The following is a 15,539-nucleotide window of genomic DNA, read 5'->3' as shown; positions in this document are numbered from 1 at the left end:
AAACACAACTTTACAGCAAATTAGTTAAATATGAAGGTATTAGAACTTTATTTTGACACAGGGACCCTACTAGCCCCAATTTCAAGTGTTAGCATACATCTGGTTCACAGAAGTAACGTATTATTCTCTTTAAAAAAATAATAATTAACCTTGAAAAACCCCGAAGGTCATTCAAAAACACCGACTGTCGTTCCGAAGGTATCCCCAGAATCCTCAAAGACTCTTTTAACCATCTGGTTAACAAAATATTCCATCTACTGCACGATAAAAAACATTTTTAATCCTCCTCCCAAGTTGCAACTCTATACTCTGTGTACTCTAAGTATTTTTAAACATCACTAGTTAAATTTTTTTTTTTTTTTTTTTTTTGAGAAATGATGTTAAGTTTGCCAATACATGAGGGGGCACAAACTAGGGCTAGGGCCATGCAAGAGCCCACTGGCCCACCTTGCCCACAGCTGGGCCCAAAAATTGGGCAAAGTGCGCAAATTGGTAATCCAGCCTTGCACAGTGACTGTGAGTTTGCTTGAAGCCTCTCTCATTGTTATTATTTCACAAAATAGATTAACAGTAGGCTACATTCACAGCTGCTAAACCCCGCCTCTAGCTTTTCCCTCTCTGCCTGTCAGTCAAGGCTTCATCCCGCCCCTTCCCTGTCCGCCTGTCAATCAAAGGTCTGCCCCGCCCCTTCACTGCCTGCTAGCACGTCGCGCAAAAATACAGCAGCGACGGCCGTTGGGGGAAGAGAGTAAATAGAGAGAAGCCTCAAGATGGCTGACTCGCTGGGCTCCGTTCACCTCACTGGAGCTGCGGCTACTGCAGTAGCGCCCGCGGTTGCCTCCGCCAAAAGCCCGCTCGTCAAGCCGACCGAGGCGAAGGGAGCCCCTGACAACCGCTCTCAGTCTTCCCGGGATTTCAACCCGCCGCCGCCCAAGAAGGTCCGAGTCGAGGAGAGGAGCGTTAAACCCAAGAAACTCAGCCGGGAAGGAGGAGTGGGAGGCAACGGTAGCGGCAAAGAGAAACTCCAGCAGCCCACGAAGCAGCAGAGTTATGGCAGCAGCACGGGTTTGTGGAGCTTCAGTCCGGTTAAGGCGAGCGGCAACAACCCTCCGGTGCCTGATACCGGCGGATCCCAACCACCGACAAACACACACAAAGTCTTCAAACAGAGCGATTTCTTCCTCCACAAAGCGCCTTCCTCCTCCAAACCCAAGAAACCGAGTAAAGATAAACAGCGGGAGAAAGAGAGGGAGAAGGGGAAAGGAGGTGGAGAAGAGAAAAAGAAACATAAACTGATGTTGACCTCCGGGCCCGGGAGTAACGTTAGTAACAGCAACAACGATATTAGCAGATTTAATTACATTTCTGCGGTGAAGAGAGAAAATGGGGAGGTCATGTTGCCACCCAAAGGTAGGCCATCATGTAGTGTATTTTCTTTGGTTAAAATCCACTTTACGGTGGAGCGAATTCATAAAGTTTGAGTTGTGTTTATTAGAAGTAGGCAAGAGTTCTGTCCTTTTATAGTTGCTCGGCTCGTCGTAGATTGAGCCACTTGGGATATGAACATGTGGCCCGGAGTGTGCAGTTGTCTGCCTTCTAATTTGTCTCGGACAGTCCTGTTTTCGGACTAGCCACTGTTCAAAAGGCGCTTTTGAGCGTTGTATAAGATCCCGTAGAAAAAGGCGAGAGTTACTCTAATGCACATTTGTTCGCCCAGGGGGAATGTTTGCATCGAGTTGAGTGGCCATAAAGCCCAGTTTAGTCGATGTTTCTGCGGGCTATGTCTGCCAGCGTTCGTCGCCTGTTCACCCGCTCGTGAACCCCTCGAGCTCCATAACAGCGTTCCAGGGCAGTAGTCGCGCGACCTGGTTGTTACACTGTAACCCGCCGCCGTCTTGCTGCTGCGGAATCGTTACGTAGTCACGGCGTTTTGACTAACTATAACGTGTTTTATTCACATATGTTTAACAGTAGGCTAATGTAATATCTTCAAACTAAGATGTTATAAACGTCAAAAAAACAAGCTATAATCTCCGTCATGTCAGCGCGACGTTTGAGGTGAATTGTCAGTTATTCTGTAACATAAACGCGCATTGAGTTATTTTATTTCCTTCGGAGCGGCGTATGTATTAAAACTACACGCTGCTGTCATAACAATATGACAGCCGCCCGCCATTATAGTGTAAGTGTTGTTTTGGTAGAGCACCACGCCCCCCTCTCTAACCCCAGGCTGTATGGGAAACAGACACAGAGCTCCGTGGCTTGTTGATACTCCATGTTTTACAGTTGTACATGCAGTGCATGTTGTTGTTTCAACCTTTACTATCACACTGCAGTAATTAGACCTGGACGCTACTGACAACATCAAGTATTACTACATTATTGATTCATTACCTCCACATTTAGTTTTGTTTTGAGTATGAACACTGGTGTTGTTACATGTCTTCTATGTGGGCGAGGGGGGGAAAAAATACACCAAAAATTTATCTCAGGTAGAACAGACCGTTAGATAAATTATGAAGTATTGTGTCAGTTTACTATAATGCAACCTTTTAAGAACAGAAAAGACAATATTTAATTATGTAAAAATATTAAACAATAACTATTTATTAATCAACATTTTACAATATTATAATTAGCCAAATAATAGACGATACATTATGTAGTGTAATTACTTAGTCATGTTACTAAAAAGGCGTTGAATCTAAACATATGTAGGATTAGACAGTGTAGGCTATATAAATTCTTTATATCATACAGAGATATCATAGATATATATTCCCTGTATAAGCCAGACGTTTATGCATTACATAAAAATTTAGTCTAAATGTATTTATTAATTTCACCTTATAAAGTTAAGGAGTGCAGTATATGTTCAACGTTCATGTGGCTCAGTATGATTTATCATCATAGACATCAGGCCATCAGTAAAATTATAAATATATTTTGGAAAATAATTTTATAAGATAAATTATTTTCTTTAGTTCCTGAGGAGGAATTATTGTCTTCAATTGACTGATTGTCACAATGCTAAAGCCACTAAAGTCTCTCTCTCTCTCTTTTTTTTTTTTCTTTTTTTTTTGGGTTGTTTGGTCATTGTCACTCCAAAGCCGCATCTCAAAATCTCTGCACGTGTGCATTTGTGCTTGCCAGTGTGTTTGAAACGTTTAGACACGAGCAGGATCACCGGGTGGACACATGTGAGAGTGTGTGAGTGCATCATATCACCCTTTTCCAGTTGGGTAGTTTAAGAGGTCATGACATGCTCTGAACAGCCACTGCAGTCAGCGAGAACACCAGAACAAGATGTGTTGTTGGCCTGTAGCCCTAACACACTATCAAAAACACTCTTGTAAACTGGCTGTGCTGGATGTCAGTTTTATTTTATTCAAGTAAAAAGGTGGTAGGCAATGTTATACAGGGATTTCAGTTCAACTAAAGACTCTTTAAAATATGTTGTTGTTTTTTTTTTAAACTGTGAATGTCAAACTCTATTTCTTAACTCATTAATGAATACATTTATATTGAGCAATCATAACTGAAAACCAGTTTAGTCTTATTACGGGTATAACAAGTATGTTTTTATTTGCATATTATGTTGATTTAAGAACTATTAATGCTGTATGCAAGCTTCTTAAGAATAATTATTCATGGCTTTCACTTCACACAGCAAATCCAATCATACCAGAAGACATCAGCTAACACTTAAATCACTGAAAGATTGCACCGTTTTAATTTCGGACTCGAATGAGAACATTTGGATGCGGCAAGAATTAACATTTAGTAACATAAATAATAGCACTCCTTCAGCAGTCCCACGGAGGTGCTCTTGAGCAAAACACTGACCCTCTAATTGCTGTAGGGAGCTGCTCAATAGCCAGCAGCAGGAGATTGTAATTGTACTGAGTAACTTCAAATGTGAAGATAAGGAAGTATATGAATGTGGAGCAGAGTGTTCATGCAAATGAATCCTGAGGAAAATGTTTTCAAGGATTAAAATGCTCAGGTGTTGAGTGGTAGGCCAGCCCAGTGGTTAGACAGACTGCTTAAAGGACATGAGTTTGAGGCTCACTGCTGGAACGTGTCCTTGAGCTAGAGAGTGAGTCCTGCCAGCTTCAGGAGAGCTGCTGTGAGGCCGAACTGTGCTCTGACCTTCCTGGAGGGAAAGAATTTTCCTACAGGGACCCAAAGAGTATCACATCATCACAGTAATATTAGTGGTGGGGTTGCTGTTGGAGCGAGGCTGAAGGCAGTGGCCAGGGAACAGTGACTTCTGGTTACATTTGGTACTGAAATGAGAGACATGAGTCTGAGAAGAAGCGCAATGAAAAAGTGGGCCAAGACAAGAAAGCTTTTAAGAAGAAGACAAATTACTGCAAATAATGATTGACAAATAGGACTTATCACTGGGCAGGTTTGTCTAGTGTCCAAGGTATTGTTGTTTTATTCAAAGATCGCAAGTTTAATCCTTTTTGAGGCAAAGTGTTTGGCTGTGTGACCTGACGTTTACATGTATTTACATGCATTCTGATATTATAATCATATGAAATGCAATACTCCCAATAATTGAAGCTGTGAAGAATTTAAAAGGATTATCTTACTCACATTTAAGTTTAATTTAGAGACATCATAAATCAGTTAATGAAGCTGAAATACCTAATGTGTTAATCATTATTTGTAGTGTAAACTACTTACCCTGATTTTTTTTTTGTGTGTGTTTTGATTCATCACATGTGCCGCACAAGTCACAGATAAATGCTGGTGCAAAACAGTTATATAAAAAAGGTCTAATATGGCAAATGTTGTTTTTTTTTTTGTTTGTTTGTTTGTTTGAAGCATTCGTGCCTTTTATGTTACGACTAGTATCACAAGTAAGAGGAGCTAGCATGAAAGTACTCTATAAACACGTCAACAGAGTACATTTATTTTCTTCTTATTATTCACTATTCCAGTTTGCTGTTGCCCTAGAGTGTACCATGCATTGTTCTGGAGATCATTCTGACCATTAAAAAAGTTGTGTAAACCTGGGTTGTTTGGGAAGTCGGGTGACTTTGAATCATGTAGATTTTTCAATTGCAGTAATTAGGTTATTTGTGAGCTTGCAAATGCAATATGCTGACAGAATGCCTGACTGTGTCTGGGACTACTTGTCTGAGGCCGAGTACAGCGATGGGGGGGAAAAGGGAGAGAAATTTAAGCTTAGCTGCAATCAGCACCTAATTAAGTTACTGTCGGCTGGGTCATTTGTTCAGTTCCAAAAATTACAAGACACTTGACTCTGCATGTACAATAGCAGTTAAGTGGAATAACAAAGACTTTATGAACCTTTTTGCTAAATGATTTTGAGATCAGCTTAAATGGTGAAGCATGGATTTTCCAAACATGCAGGGGTGAACTCACCATCTTGCATTTGCAGGATTTTTACTCGGACTAGGTCTACCTGTAGTCCCACCGCAAGCCCAGCAACACAGATCCAAAAAGATCGGAAAATATCTTGTGGTCTTTGGTCTTCCCTTGCCTGGCCAGTCAGCTCCATGCAGGAGTGGGTGAGACGGAGTCATACAATTACTGACATCTGAGGAACCCATCTTTCCTTCCCTATCATCTTTGGTTTATTATATGTTTGCTGAGCTGCTGATGAAAGACTGATAGTTGAAGTGATATATGTCTTACTACAGTATGTTTTGAATTGAACTGTTTTAACCCTATACAACCTAAAATCTGCACATACACACTGTAGGCTTGAATGGCTTTTACCTGTTTTCTTTCATCCCACTTTGTCACAGCATTGCAGATTGAGTCAATTTACTTCTGAAATTGTGTGCTTGTTAGTGTCCAGCATTTTGATCACGTGGGAGTGCTCCACAAGCTGTGGTGTTCACAGCGGTGAGTTCACTATGTCCAATCTTTGAAGCTTTCAGATTCTTCCACACAAACTGAATTTTCATGATTCAGTTTAATTATCTACAGAGGAAAATCTGATGGAAAGAAACAGTCTGTCATATTAAAATCAGACACTGAGAGCATAGAAATAAATGTAAAATAGAAGTTGTGTATAAAATAAGAAAGGTCATAAAGACTTTCAAATGGAATCCTTTTGTAAGATGATTGTTAATTTTAATAAACTTCTCTCATCCATTTTCTGAACTGGTTATCCTGTTTAGGGTCACTGGTAGCCAATCCCAGCATGCATTTTGGCAAGAGGCAGGGAACACCCTTGACAGGTCGCCAGTTTTATCACATTGCTAACACTAATTTAAACCTGGCTGAGCTACAGGGTTCAACACTGTGCTGCCCCAGGTTACTGCAAGTTAATAAACATACTAAATAAAGGTTATTTCAAGGCCAGGTGTTTTGAGGAAGCTGGTTTTCAGTCTCCAATTTACATTAAAAACAAGCAAACATCCAAATGTGCATACCCCATTGATTTTTCCAGAATTTTTTTATTCTCCTTCTCAACTCTACACCTCAGCCACAGCAGTTAGTACTGGTGAAGCTGAGGTTTACAAACTTCTGCTACTGGCCCTCTATCTTTCAAAGTGTTCTCTCTCCTGTGATCACTGAAACAGTGAAAACCACCTACTGTGTTCCCCTTGAAAACCAGCTGTTGCAAGAAAGTCAGAAAACAAAACCAGAAAAAACAGACAAGTTTCAGTTTCACGGATCCCATTAATTTCTGATTCATTTACATCTCTAGTTTTGTGTCCTTCTTTGCCCTCGCAAAATCACCCTTGCTTTTTACATTTTAGTGTGAACATTGGACCCGCAACCCATGGGACGGTCACTTTAACTACTGCTACACCATACAGCTCTGTCTTCTTCAGTATGGTTCTCATGAAGCTCAAAATAAAGTTTCTCTTTAGTTTAAGGGGAAGACCCTTCTCTCAAACAGTGATAAATCAGCTTGTTCTCCAGTGTATTTAAGGCCAGGTCAGCCACCTGGGCTAATTTATCTCCCATTGCCTCTAAATTTTAAGTTTATGAATATTACCACTCTAGCGTGGTCTGACATGTTTTTATAAATCTGGCAGGAGATCTGAGGGAGCCTCCCTTTGTAGGCAGTTTCCTGTGGAGCTAAATTGATGTTTTGAAACAGGCTGTTTTTTTTTTTTGTTGTTTTGTTTTTTTCACCAGGCAGCTTATAGTGTCTGGTAATTTTACAGCATTTATTTTGCATAGCTCTTAAAATGGTTTGTTAACATTCTTGGCGTTCCTTCCCTTAACCACAGGGTATGACTACCTGCATGTTAAGTAGCAAAGAAAAACGATCCACTAAAATTCAAAATGCCAAGGTATTTATTTAAATATTAGTGAAAAGAGTATATCGATGTAACTCTAATTCTCCTACTGCTCCTTTAAGCCTTTTTACTTTCAAAGCATTTTCTCCTTTGATCCTGCAAACAGTGAGTCCAACCCCACTGTGTTCACTTTCCAACTCCCCACATCCACAGGAGAGTGAACAGTCTGAAAACACAGCTCCCTTTTAAAGATGGATCTGACCAAGTTCAAAGAAAAAAGTTCTTTGGAAATGAAAAGAATGAAACAGCAGAAGAAATAATGTGGGAAAAAATAAAGTTTTTCTTTTTAAAAATTCTTTATGGGGAAATGAAAGGACATAAAGAATCAAGGAGGCAAGGAATAAAAGATTTATTAAATGAAAATTATTTTAAGAAAGGCGAGGTTTCTCTTAGCTCAGCTGGAGGTGATCGGTGTTGGTTTACAGAAAAAAAAGTGTGCACACATTTAGATTTCTATCAGAAAGCCCTCCACAACAACTAAAGAGGTGTGTATGATGGTGTGATATTAACATTTTAAACAGATGCTCTCATCCACAGCAATTTGCAATGAGTGTTCTATTAGAGCGCACTCCAATTCCTCGATCTCGTAATATTCCCTCAAAACTCAGAAGGAGAAGCACTGGAAGAGGAAGTAAAATTAGTCGAAAAAGGGAGGGAGGATTTTACTACTTTTTTAAGACTGGAGCATATTCAAGGTACTAGAGACAGAACCTGGGAGAGGGATGAGTTTGGGGGTAGAAACGTGAGGTGTATATTGATGAGATGTTGCTTTAAAGTTATGGGTGAAGTTGTAGAATGACTGCTGTAGTCTTAAAGGGAATTGGAAGGTCATTAAATTGCTGAAGAAACATGAGCGATAAGACTAGAGGCTGTGGTGGAGAGATTAATTTGTTGCAGCAGGGAAGGAAAAGCCAAACATTTTGTAGGAGGAAGACCAACATGATTAAGGAAAAGTTAAGGGTGATGGCCAAGGTGAAGCACTTGGCAAGAGTTCAATCGAGAGGTTGGGGAAGTAAATCGAAGTGAAGCGTGTGCGTGTGTTTGCGAGTGAGTAAATCTGCATGCTCATGCTTTCCACCATTGAGACCTGAAACCTTCCTCTCTGCTTCCACAGAGCACTCCACCAAGGACAAGGCAAAGGAGAGAGACAGAGAGGAGAGGGAGAAGAAGAAGGTCAAAGACAGAGAGAAAGAAAAGGAGAAGAAGAAGCACAAAGTGATGAATGAGATCAAGAGGGAGAACGGAGAAGTCAAGCAGCCAATTAAAGGTTAGTGGAAGCACACATACGTGAATACTAAGTGACTTGTAGGGATGAAATTATTGATTATTTTCATTATTGGTTAAACTGTTGTTGTTTTTTTTATGTCAGAAAATAGTGAGTTTTTTTGTCCAACTAACAGACCAAAAAAAACACAAAAAAAACCCACTTTCCACTCATAAAAAAATTGAAAAAATTTGAAAAAAGCAGCCAGTTAAAGGTAAGTGGAAGCACACATACGTGAATACTAAGTGACTTGTAGGGATGAAATTATTGATTATTTTCATTATTGGTTAAACTGTTGTTGTTTTTTTTATGTCAGAAAATAGTGAGTTTTTTGTCCAACTAACAGACCAAAAAAACAAACAAAAAAAAACACTTTCCACTCATAAAAAAATTGAAAAAATTTGAAAAAAGCAGCCAGTTAAAGGTAAGTGGAAGCACACATACGTGAATACTAAGTGACTTGTAGGGATGAAATTATTGATTATTTTCATTATTGGTTAAACTGTTGTTGTTTTTTTATGTCAGAAAATAGTGAGTTTTTTTTGTCCAACTAACAGACCAAAAAAAAAACACTTTCCACTCATATAAAAAAATTGAAAAAAAGCTCATTCCCATATGTTATAAACTGGAGCCAGCAAATGTTTGGCATTTTTGCTTGATAAAAGATTGATCGAAAATGTGCTTGAGTGTTCAGTCTGGACCTTGGGAACAGCAGCTTTACAAAACCGCTCTATTAACTTATGGTTTCAGCATTTTATGTCATTCTAACAAATTAAGTGAAACTGTATATAGCATTAAATAATTATAGAGGTTTAGCATGATTTGGAAGCATTTAGGGGAATCAGCATTCAATATAAAAATACAATATAAAATAAATCTGCCTTAAAATTGATTTCTGAAAGATGTGTTGTGATGCGATGTTGTCACTGTGATGATGATATTTGAGTGTCGTCTACAGTTGATTGTGTTATATGGGGTTTTGATACCCTAATTTGACAGCAGAAAGAAGTTGACTAGTTATTGTATGGGCAGTCTCTTGGTGTGAGAGTGAGGAGGGCTACTTCGCTACTTTTTATATCTGACTCTCCATCTCCTGTTTTTTCTGTCACTTTCCATGGTACAGTTAAAAAAAAAAAATTAAATGGGCTGTAGAATGAAAGTGAGGTAAATCTCTCAGAAACCAGCTATTAGTACAGACCATCATCCAGTTTGAAAAGAAGACTTGTGGGCTGAACTCATCACAAATATCTCACTGGATCACAGCTAAGAGTCATAAATTATGTTTTCACATGTGGAAGTGCATAATGTTGGACCTCAGCGTGAATTTTAGCGTGAATAGAGGCACATTGGAAACCAGCTGCTAAGGTAACCAAACATGGCCTACTTTCACAGGGCACTGTACAGTAAATCACCATTATGTTTCTAATGGACAAGCAGCATACGCAAGTGCTCAGCATCCCAGTGGGTGTTGGAAAAAATGCTAACACTGTGGGGTAGCCATAAAAGGCCCAATGTAGAATGGGAGAACGCCATAAGTGTGACAAGAATTGTAACTATTTTATGTTTTCTTTGAGAATTTGATACTTGGCATTCTGTTGACCTTTGCACTGTGCTCCCCCACATAGAGAAATTCGGCTTAGGTTGTATCTAGTCTGACCTTCTGACACTGTGTGTGTGTTTCCGTGTGCACGCCAATTGTGCTTCTGGTAGCTAGGATTGTAACAGGAGAAGCTGAGAGACAGGCCAGGGCAATGTAGTCTACACGTGTTTATAGCGCCACTCTTTCTCCGTCACTGTTTCTCTCTGTTCGCCCCTCCTTTTTCCTGCTCAGTCTTGCCTTGGTCCTGTGTCGCTCTCTGTCACATTCTGTCTGTCCTGTGTTTTTCTCTTCCTCTGTTGTTTTTATGAATCTACAACAATTTTTTTATTATCGATTACTTGTTTAAGTTATTTATTAAACAAAAGAGCCAAAATTGTTGGTCCCAGCTTTGAAAATGTGAGAATTAGCTTTTTTTTTAGTTTTCTTTGTTTTTCTTTATCATTGTAAACTGAATATGCCTTGGTTTTGGACTGTTATTTGGACAGAAAGAATTGAAGACATCACTTCTGGCTCAGGGAAATTGTGGTGGAATTTTTTCACCTTTTTCTGGCATTTTGTACCCTAAATGATTAATGAGTCAAATAAGTAACCGCCATGTTAATAGATAATGAAAATAGATATTACTTGCAGCCTTAAGCACAATTTTTCCTACTGTATGACTGTGCATGTTCCTCTAGTCTGAGTTTGTCTTCCGCTGTGTTTTGGAGCCTATGAACCCTATGAAATTTTGTAATTACAGAACTGCGACAAAGATATGTGCTGATGCAGCATGTCTTCCTGTTGAACAACTTAAATTACTCTACAGTACAAGATTACAGGAAAATCTGAAACGTAAACTTCACCGCAAATCAAATAACAAGTAATAACCTAAAAGAAAAAACCCACTAATACAACAACTACATTGTAACCATAAATTTAGATGTAAAAGGGACAAAAATACATAAAGTTGCACCTTATAAAATGGATGAAAGCCAGTATCAGCCTTCCTACCTATGAGCCTTTGTATGGCTCTACGGTATGCACGTCTGTCTTCTGCTGGGTACATTTTATGAAAGTGGTGGCAGGTTTCATTGCTAACCTTTGACAGTGGTGAAATATTTGCAGAGCGCTGTGATGTAATCTCCATCTCTCTCTCTCTCAGTGTAATCTGAGCTTGGCCACCGAACTGCAGCTCCGCATTTGTAAACAGTGGCTGCTTTCTCTTTAAAACTTGACCCTTTTTAGACAGACCACAAACTGATATATATACATGAATGCCACATTTATTTTGATCGATTTAATTTGTTGTAAAGCTCCAGTCAGACTTGCAGTGTCCCTGTGCTGGTATGTCATGGCCACACTGTGACATTAAAAAGTCTTAGTAAGGCTTTGGCCTCATACCATAACCAGTGGCTACAGATGAAAATTACAGATGAATTATGTGGCGCACTATTTCAGTCTTCCTGCTTTCACTATGAGCGTAGAGTTAGGAAAAGCCTGGATGTAAAAAAGGCAGAGAAAAACAGCTAGTGTGTGTTAAGTCTGCAGTCATCCTGTAAGAAAGCCTAGTGTTTGATCATGTGTGTTTACAATAATAGAGGCACACTGGGATACATGGGGGGATATTGAATCAGAGACAACAGAGTAGGTTTACAGTGATAGTGAGCCATTAATCACAGAGTGTTGGGTTTGCAAATGTTTGGAGTAACAGGGAGACGGAGGAAAGTTGGAAATTTAATCAGTTAGAGTGTGAAGTTTACAATTCAACAGGGCGACAGAGAGAGAGATGCAGCTAGAGGAAACATGTATAGGAAATCAATAAGCAGCAAATGGCTATTCTGACAGTAAGGCTTCTTTACTACCACTGAGGCTATTTGTTTGTGTGTGCGCCTGTGTGTGTTTATTTGACAGGGAACCTGACCTTAAACTGATCATGACCATCTACTTAATAAAATACTTAAAACATATAATCAAAATATGTAACACATATGGAAACTGTGTTTTGCATACACATGCATCACAGTGAAAGTCTTTCAGTGACACAAAATCTTCCACCCAAAAAAAAACTCATGAAGAAAAGGAAGACTTTATTGTGGAGTAGCTGCAGGCACACAACTTACTATCAGTTGTTAGAATACTAATTAGTTGTTTGATAAAAGTTTGTCTAAATCTGTATTTGTATATTAATTGTGCATTTTGGTTAACTAATCGGCTTGTTATTGAATATTAGATATGTAGAATATTGTTATTTGTAATTTGAAAAGAAGTAGAAAAATATTTTTTTATTGCTAGGAAACAAGATTAATTTTCAGTATCTATATTTGCAGTTAATAAGTGATAATAAGAGATAATGAATTTGCATCCACCAAATTTATCAATCATCACATATTTTGTCCATATTGTGCTGCTGGTTGATGACTGTTGAAGTTTTGGAATAAAAGTCTGTGTTTGTGTGCGTGCACCTCTGTGTGTGTGAGCGTGTATGAGTAGAGAGAATTGGGGGAGGGGTGACTTGTGGGTTAAAGAGCTTTTGGATTAGTAGCTTGGGTATTGTACTGCAAATACCTTCTCTCTCTCTCTCTCTCTATCTCTCTCTCTGTTGCTCTCTTTATTGTTCTCTCTCTCTCTCTCTCTCTCTCTCTCTCTGCTGTTTTTCATCCTGTCTCTCATTCCTGTCTCATGTTGCGTTGAACGTGTGTGGGGTACAAACTACACTGAAGGGGTGTGTGCGTGCATGCGTGCGTGAGTGTGAGTGAGATGATAGCTGATGTTGGAATTCTGCTGAGGCAGCATCGCCTCTTTCAAAGTGACGCACTCATGCATGCACACACAAACACACATGCAGTAAATATATATATGTCCACTTGTTTACATGACCACTTGGCAAGAATGAACCACCAACACGTTTGCAAATCGATGTGAACAGCTCTGACACGCACAGTCTTGCAGATAAGTACATACACTAGCATTATGCATAAATTTGCATGTTCCACTTTGTCCTGCCCCAGGCGTTTAAGAGATAGACTACCATGTACAGTATTATCTCCATTCAGATATGCCACTCAAAAGCTTGTTTCCTGGTTTAGTCATATCTGCTTTTCTTAAGGGATTCCATTTCAGCGTTCTTCAATTTATTTTATGAATGCACCCCAGGAGATGCTCACCATCTGGGAAAAGCTATGACTCATCTGTCTACAAATGCTTTAAATAGTTAGGACTCATTTTTTTCCAGTTTTACTATTTATTGGAATAGGGAATTTATCAGATATCAGGTTTTTTTTGTAATTAAAAAGTGTGAAAATCAATAATCACAAAATCTGGATGAAAGTATTGTATTTTATTATATATCGTTTCTTTTAACAGACTTTGGAGCATATTCAGCACCTTATTTGAATTTTTGCCCATTTTTCTTTTCACCTTTTTTACTGGAAGATTGTCATTACAAAGAAGGACCTGATTCACTGTAAAGTGCAGTGAAAAGTATCTTCTTGCAGCGGGGGGTTGGGGGAGTATTGGTTTATCAGTTCATCACACAACAGAAAGCAGACATAAATAGAAATATAAATACAAATCTTGCAAGAATATTATGCCTTCATACTCCCTTCAAGCCTTCTCAGAATTACATTTTTTTAATATTTTGTGTAAATTTTTTAAGAACGCCCTCTTCCTCTCTCTCTCTCTCACGCTGTCCAGATGAAAAAGAGAAAGCCAAGATCAACTCAGAGGAGCTGCAAATCAAAAAAGTCAAGAAGAAAAAGAAGAAGAAACACAAAGAGGGGGAGAAGCACAAGCGAGTGAAGATGTACCACCGCTCTTGCCAAACCATTTGTGCTGGCCTGCTTCTCCTCCCTCCTTCCTCTCCATCTCCCACCTCTTCTTCCTCAGCCTCCAATCCCACACATAACTCCTCCCATTCTCCATTTAAGTCCCCGCTACCCGTTTACCCTTCCTCTAACAGTAAAACCTCACATCTCCTGCCCTCCTCTCCTCCTCCTGCCTCAAAATCCCTCTTTAACTCCTCTCTCCACAATACTTCCAACTCTCCGTTGTCCTCCATCAAAACAGCACTCCCCTCCCCGACCAAACAACAGCAGACATGCACCTATCCTGGTATGGCAGGTTTGGAGTTTGCCCCATACATCCACATAGAGAACCAGCCTAATGGAGGGGCGCTGGTGGCCCATGCCTATACTTCACAGCTCTCCTCTCTTTCAATGGGCCAGAGGCAAAGATTTGCCCAGGAGTTTGTCAAATTGGCATTCAGCGAAGACTCATCCCAGGTATGGCATAGATATCGATCTGATTGATCCATGGATTTTGTGTTCAGTGCAGCTTGATCCATCTGTAATATAAATGCAGTTAAATTATTTTTTTTCTCCCTCTAATATTTAAAACCTCAACATTATCTAAATTTCTTTACTGACCATGTTTTCCAGGCAGCTCATTATGTCATGGGAATCATCCATGGAGAAGCCAGCTACCTGCCTGATTTCTTGGACTACTTCTCAACCAAGTTCCCATCAGCTCCGGTCAAAATGGAAATACTGGGAAAGAAGGACATAGAAACTACCACTATGGCTAATTTCTACTCTCAGGTTAGTCACACACAATCACACACAAAGTGCAACATTGATCAGAAGGAGAGAATGTGTGTTTGGTACATAAATATAGCAATACACAAGTGTTTCCAAGCTTCTATCCTCTGTATATAATCTTTTGCCTGAATATCAGGCTGAATATCATAACTGTCCGTGAACACAGGACCTGTTGAGAAACTGTCACACAACAGCAGAAGATAAGTACTGCTCTGATAAAGTCACAGATGTAGTAAGTGTGATTTGAAGTCATCTGATGGCGAGCACACACTGTAGGTGAAGGTCAACAGGAAAAGCTCATGGCACTGTATCGTTACAGCTGTCTACATAGCACTTTTTGCTGTTATTTTTAAACTTGCTCACTCATGCAGGCACAAACACAGGAAGAGATCAAGGCATACCAAGAACTTCTATGAAATCCTCACTTAGTGTCGTGTGTCACTTTTTTGTTGCACATGCAAAGATGCATGCATTCACATGCATACACACCTAATTTTCTGTTTAAAATGTGTCATGTTGCTGGCTCTGGTGTAACTGTCATTGTTAGTGAACAGAGTTTGGCTCGAAACTCTGTGTCTCTCTGTGTCTTTTGTGTGCTTTGTTTTGTTTTTTTTATAATTCAGCTTAGTAATGTTGCAGCTGTCCGTGTGACATTTGTGGAAATTTGTGTTGTTATTTACACAGTGTAAAAAGATGTAGATACAGTACAAGTCAAGGGGGAGAATGAAGTGATGCCGGGGGATGGAAAGAGATGGACTGAAGGAAAATGCATAATAACTGCTGTGTGTGGATGAAAAAGTTGT

At 39.5% G+C, this 15,539-nt stretch overlaps 1 protein-coding gene across 1 annotated transcript in view; it reads left to right on the top strand.

Moving 5' to 3' along the window:
• Positions 1-713: 713 nt before the first annotated feature.
• Positions 714-15,539, top strand: part of LOC120798494 (lysine-specific demethylase RSBN1L-like) — a 37,131-nt gene continuing 22,305 nt past the window's right edge. Inside the window, exons 1-4 of the mRNA XM_040142761.1 lie at positions 714-1,410; positions 8,413-8,565; positions 13,835-14,421; positions 14,578-14,736. Of these exons, the coding sequence (XP_039998695.1) occupies positions 771-1,410; positions 8,413-8,565; positions 13,835-14,421; positions 14,578-14,736 (1,539 nt within the window). The 5' untranslated portion in view covers positions 714-770. The remainder of the gene's footprint in view (positions 1,411-8,412; positions 8,566-13,834; positions 14,422-14,577; positions 14,737-15,539) is intronic.

The sequence above is a fragment of the Xiphias gladius genome, chromosome 2 (assembly GCF_016859285.1).
Source record: "Xiphias gladius isolate SHS-SW01 ecotype Sanya breed wild chromosome 2, ASM1685928v1, whole genome shotgun sequence".
NCBI classification, from domain to species: domain Eukaryota; kingdom Metazoa; phylum Chordata; class Actinopteri; order Istiophoriformes; family Xiphiidae; genus Xiphias; species Xiphias gladius.
The sequence above is the reverse complement of the archived record's forward strand: the minus strand, read 5'-3'. Positions and strand labels throughout refer to the sequence as shown.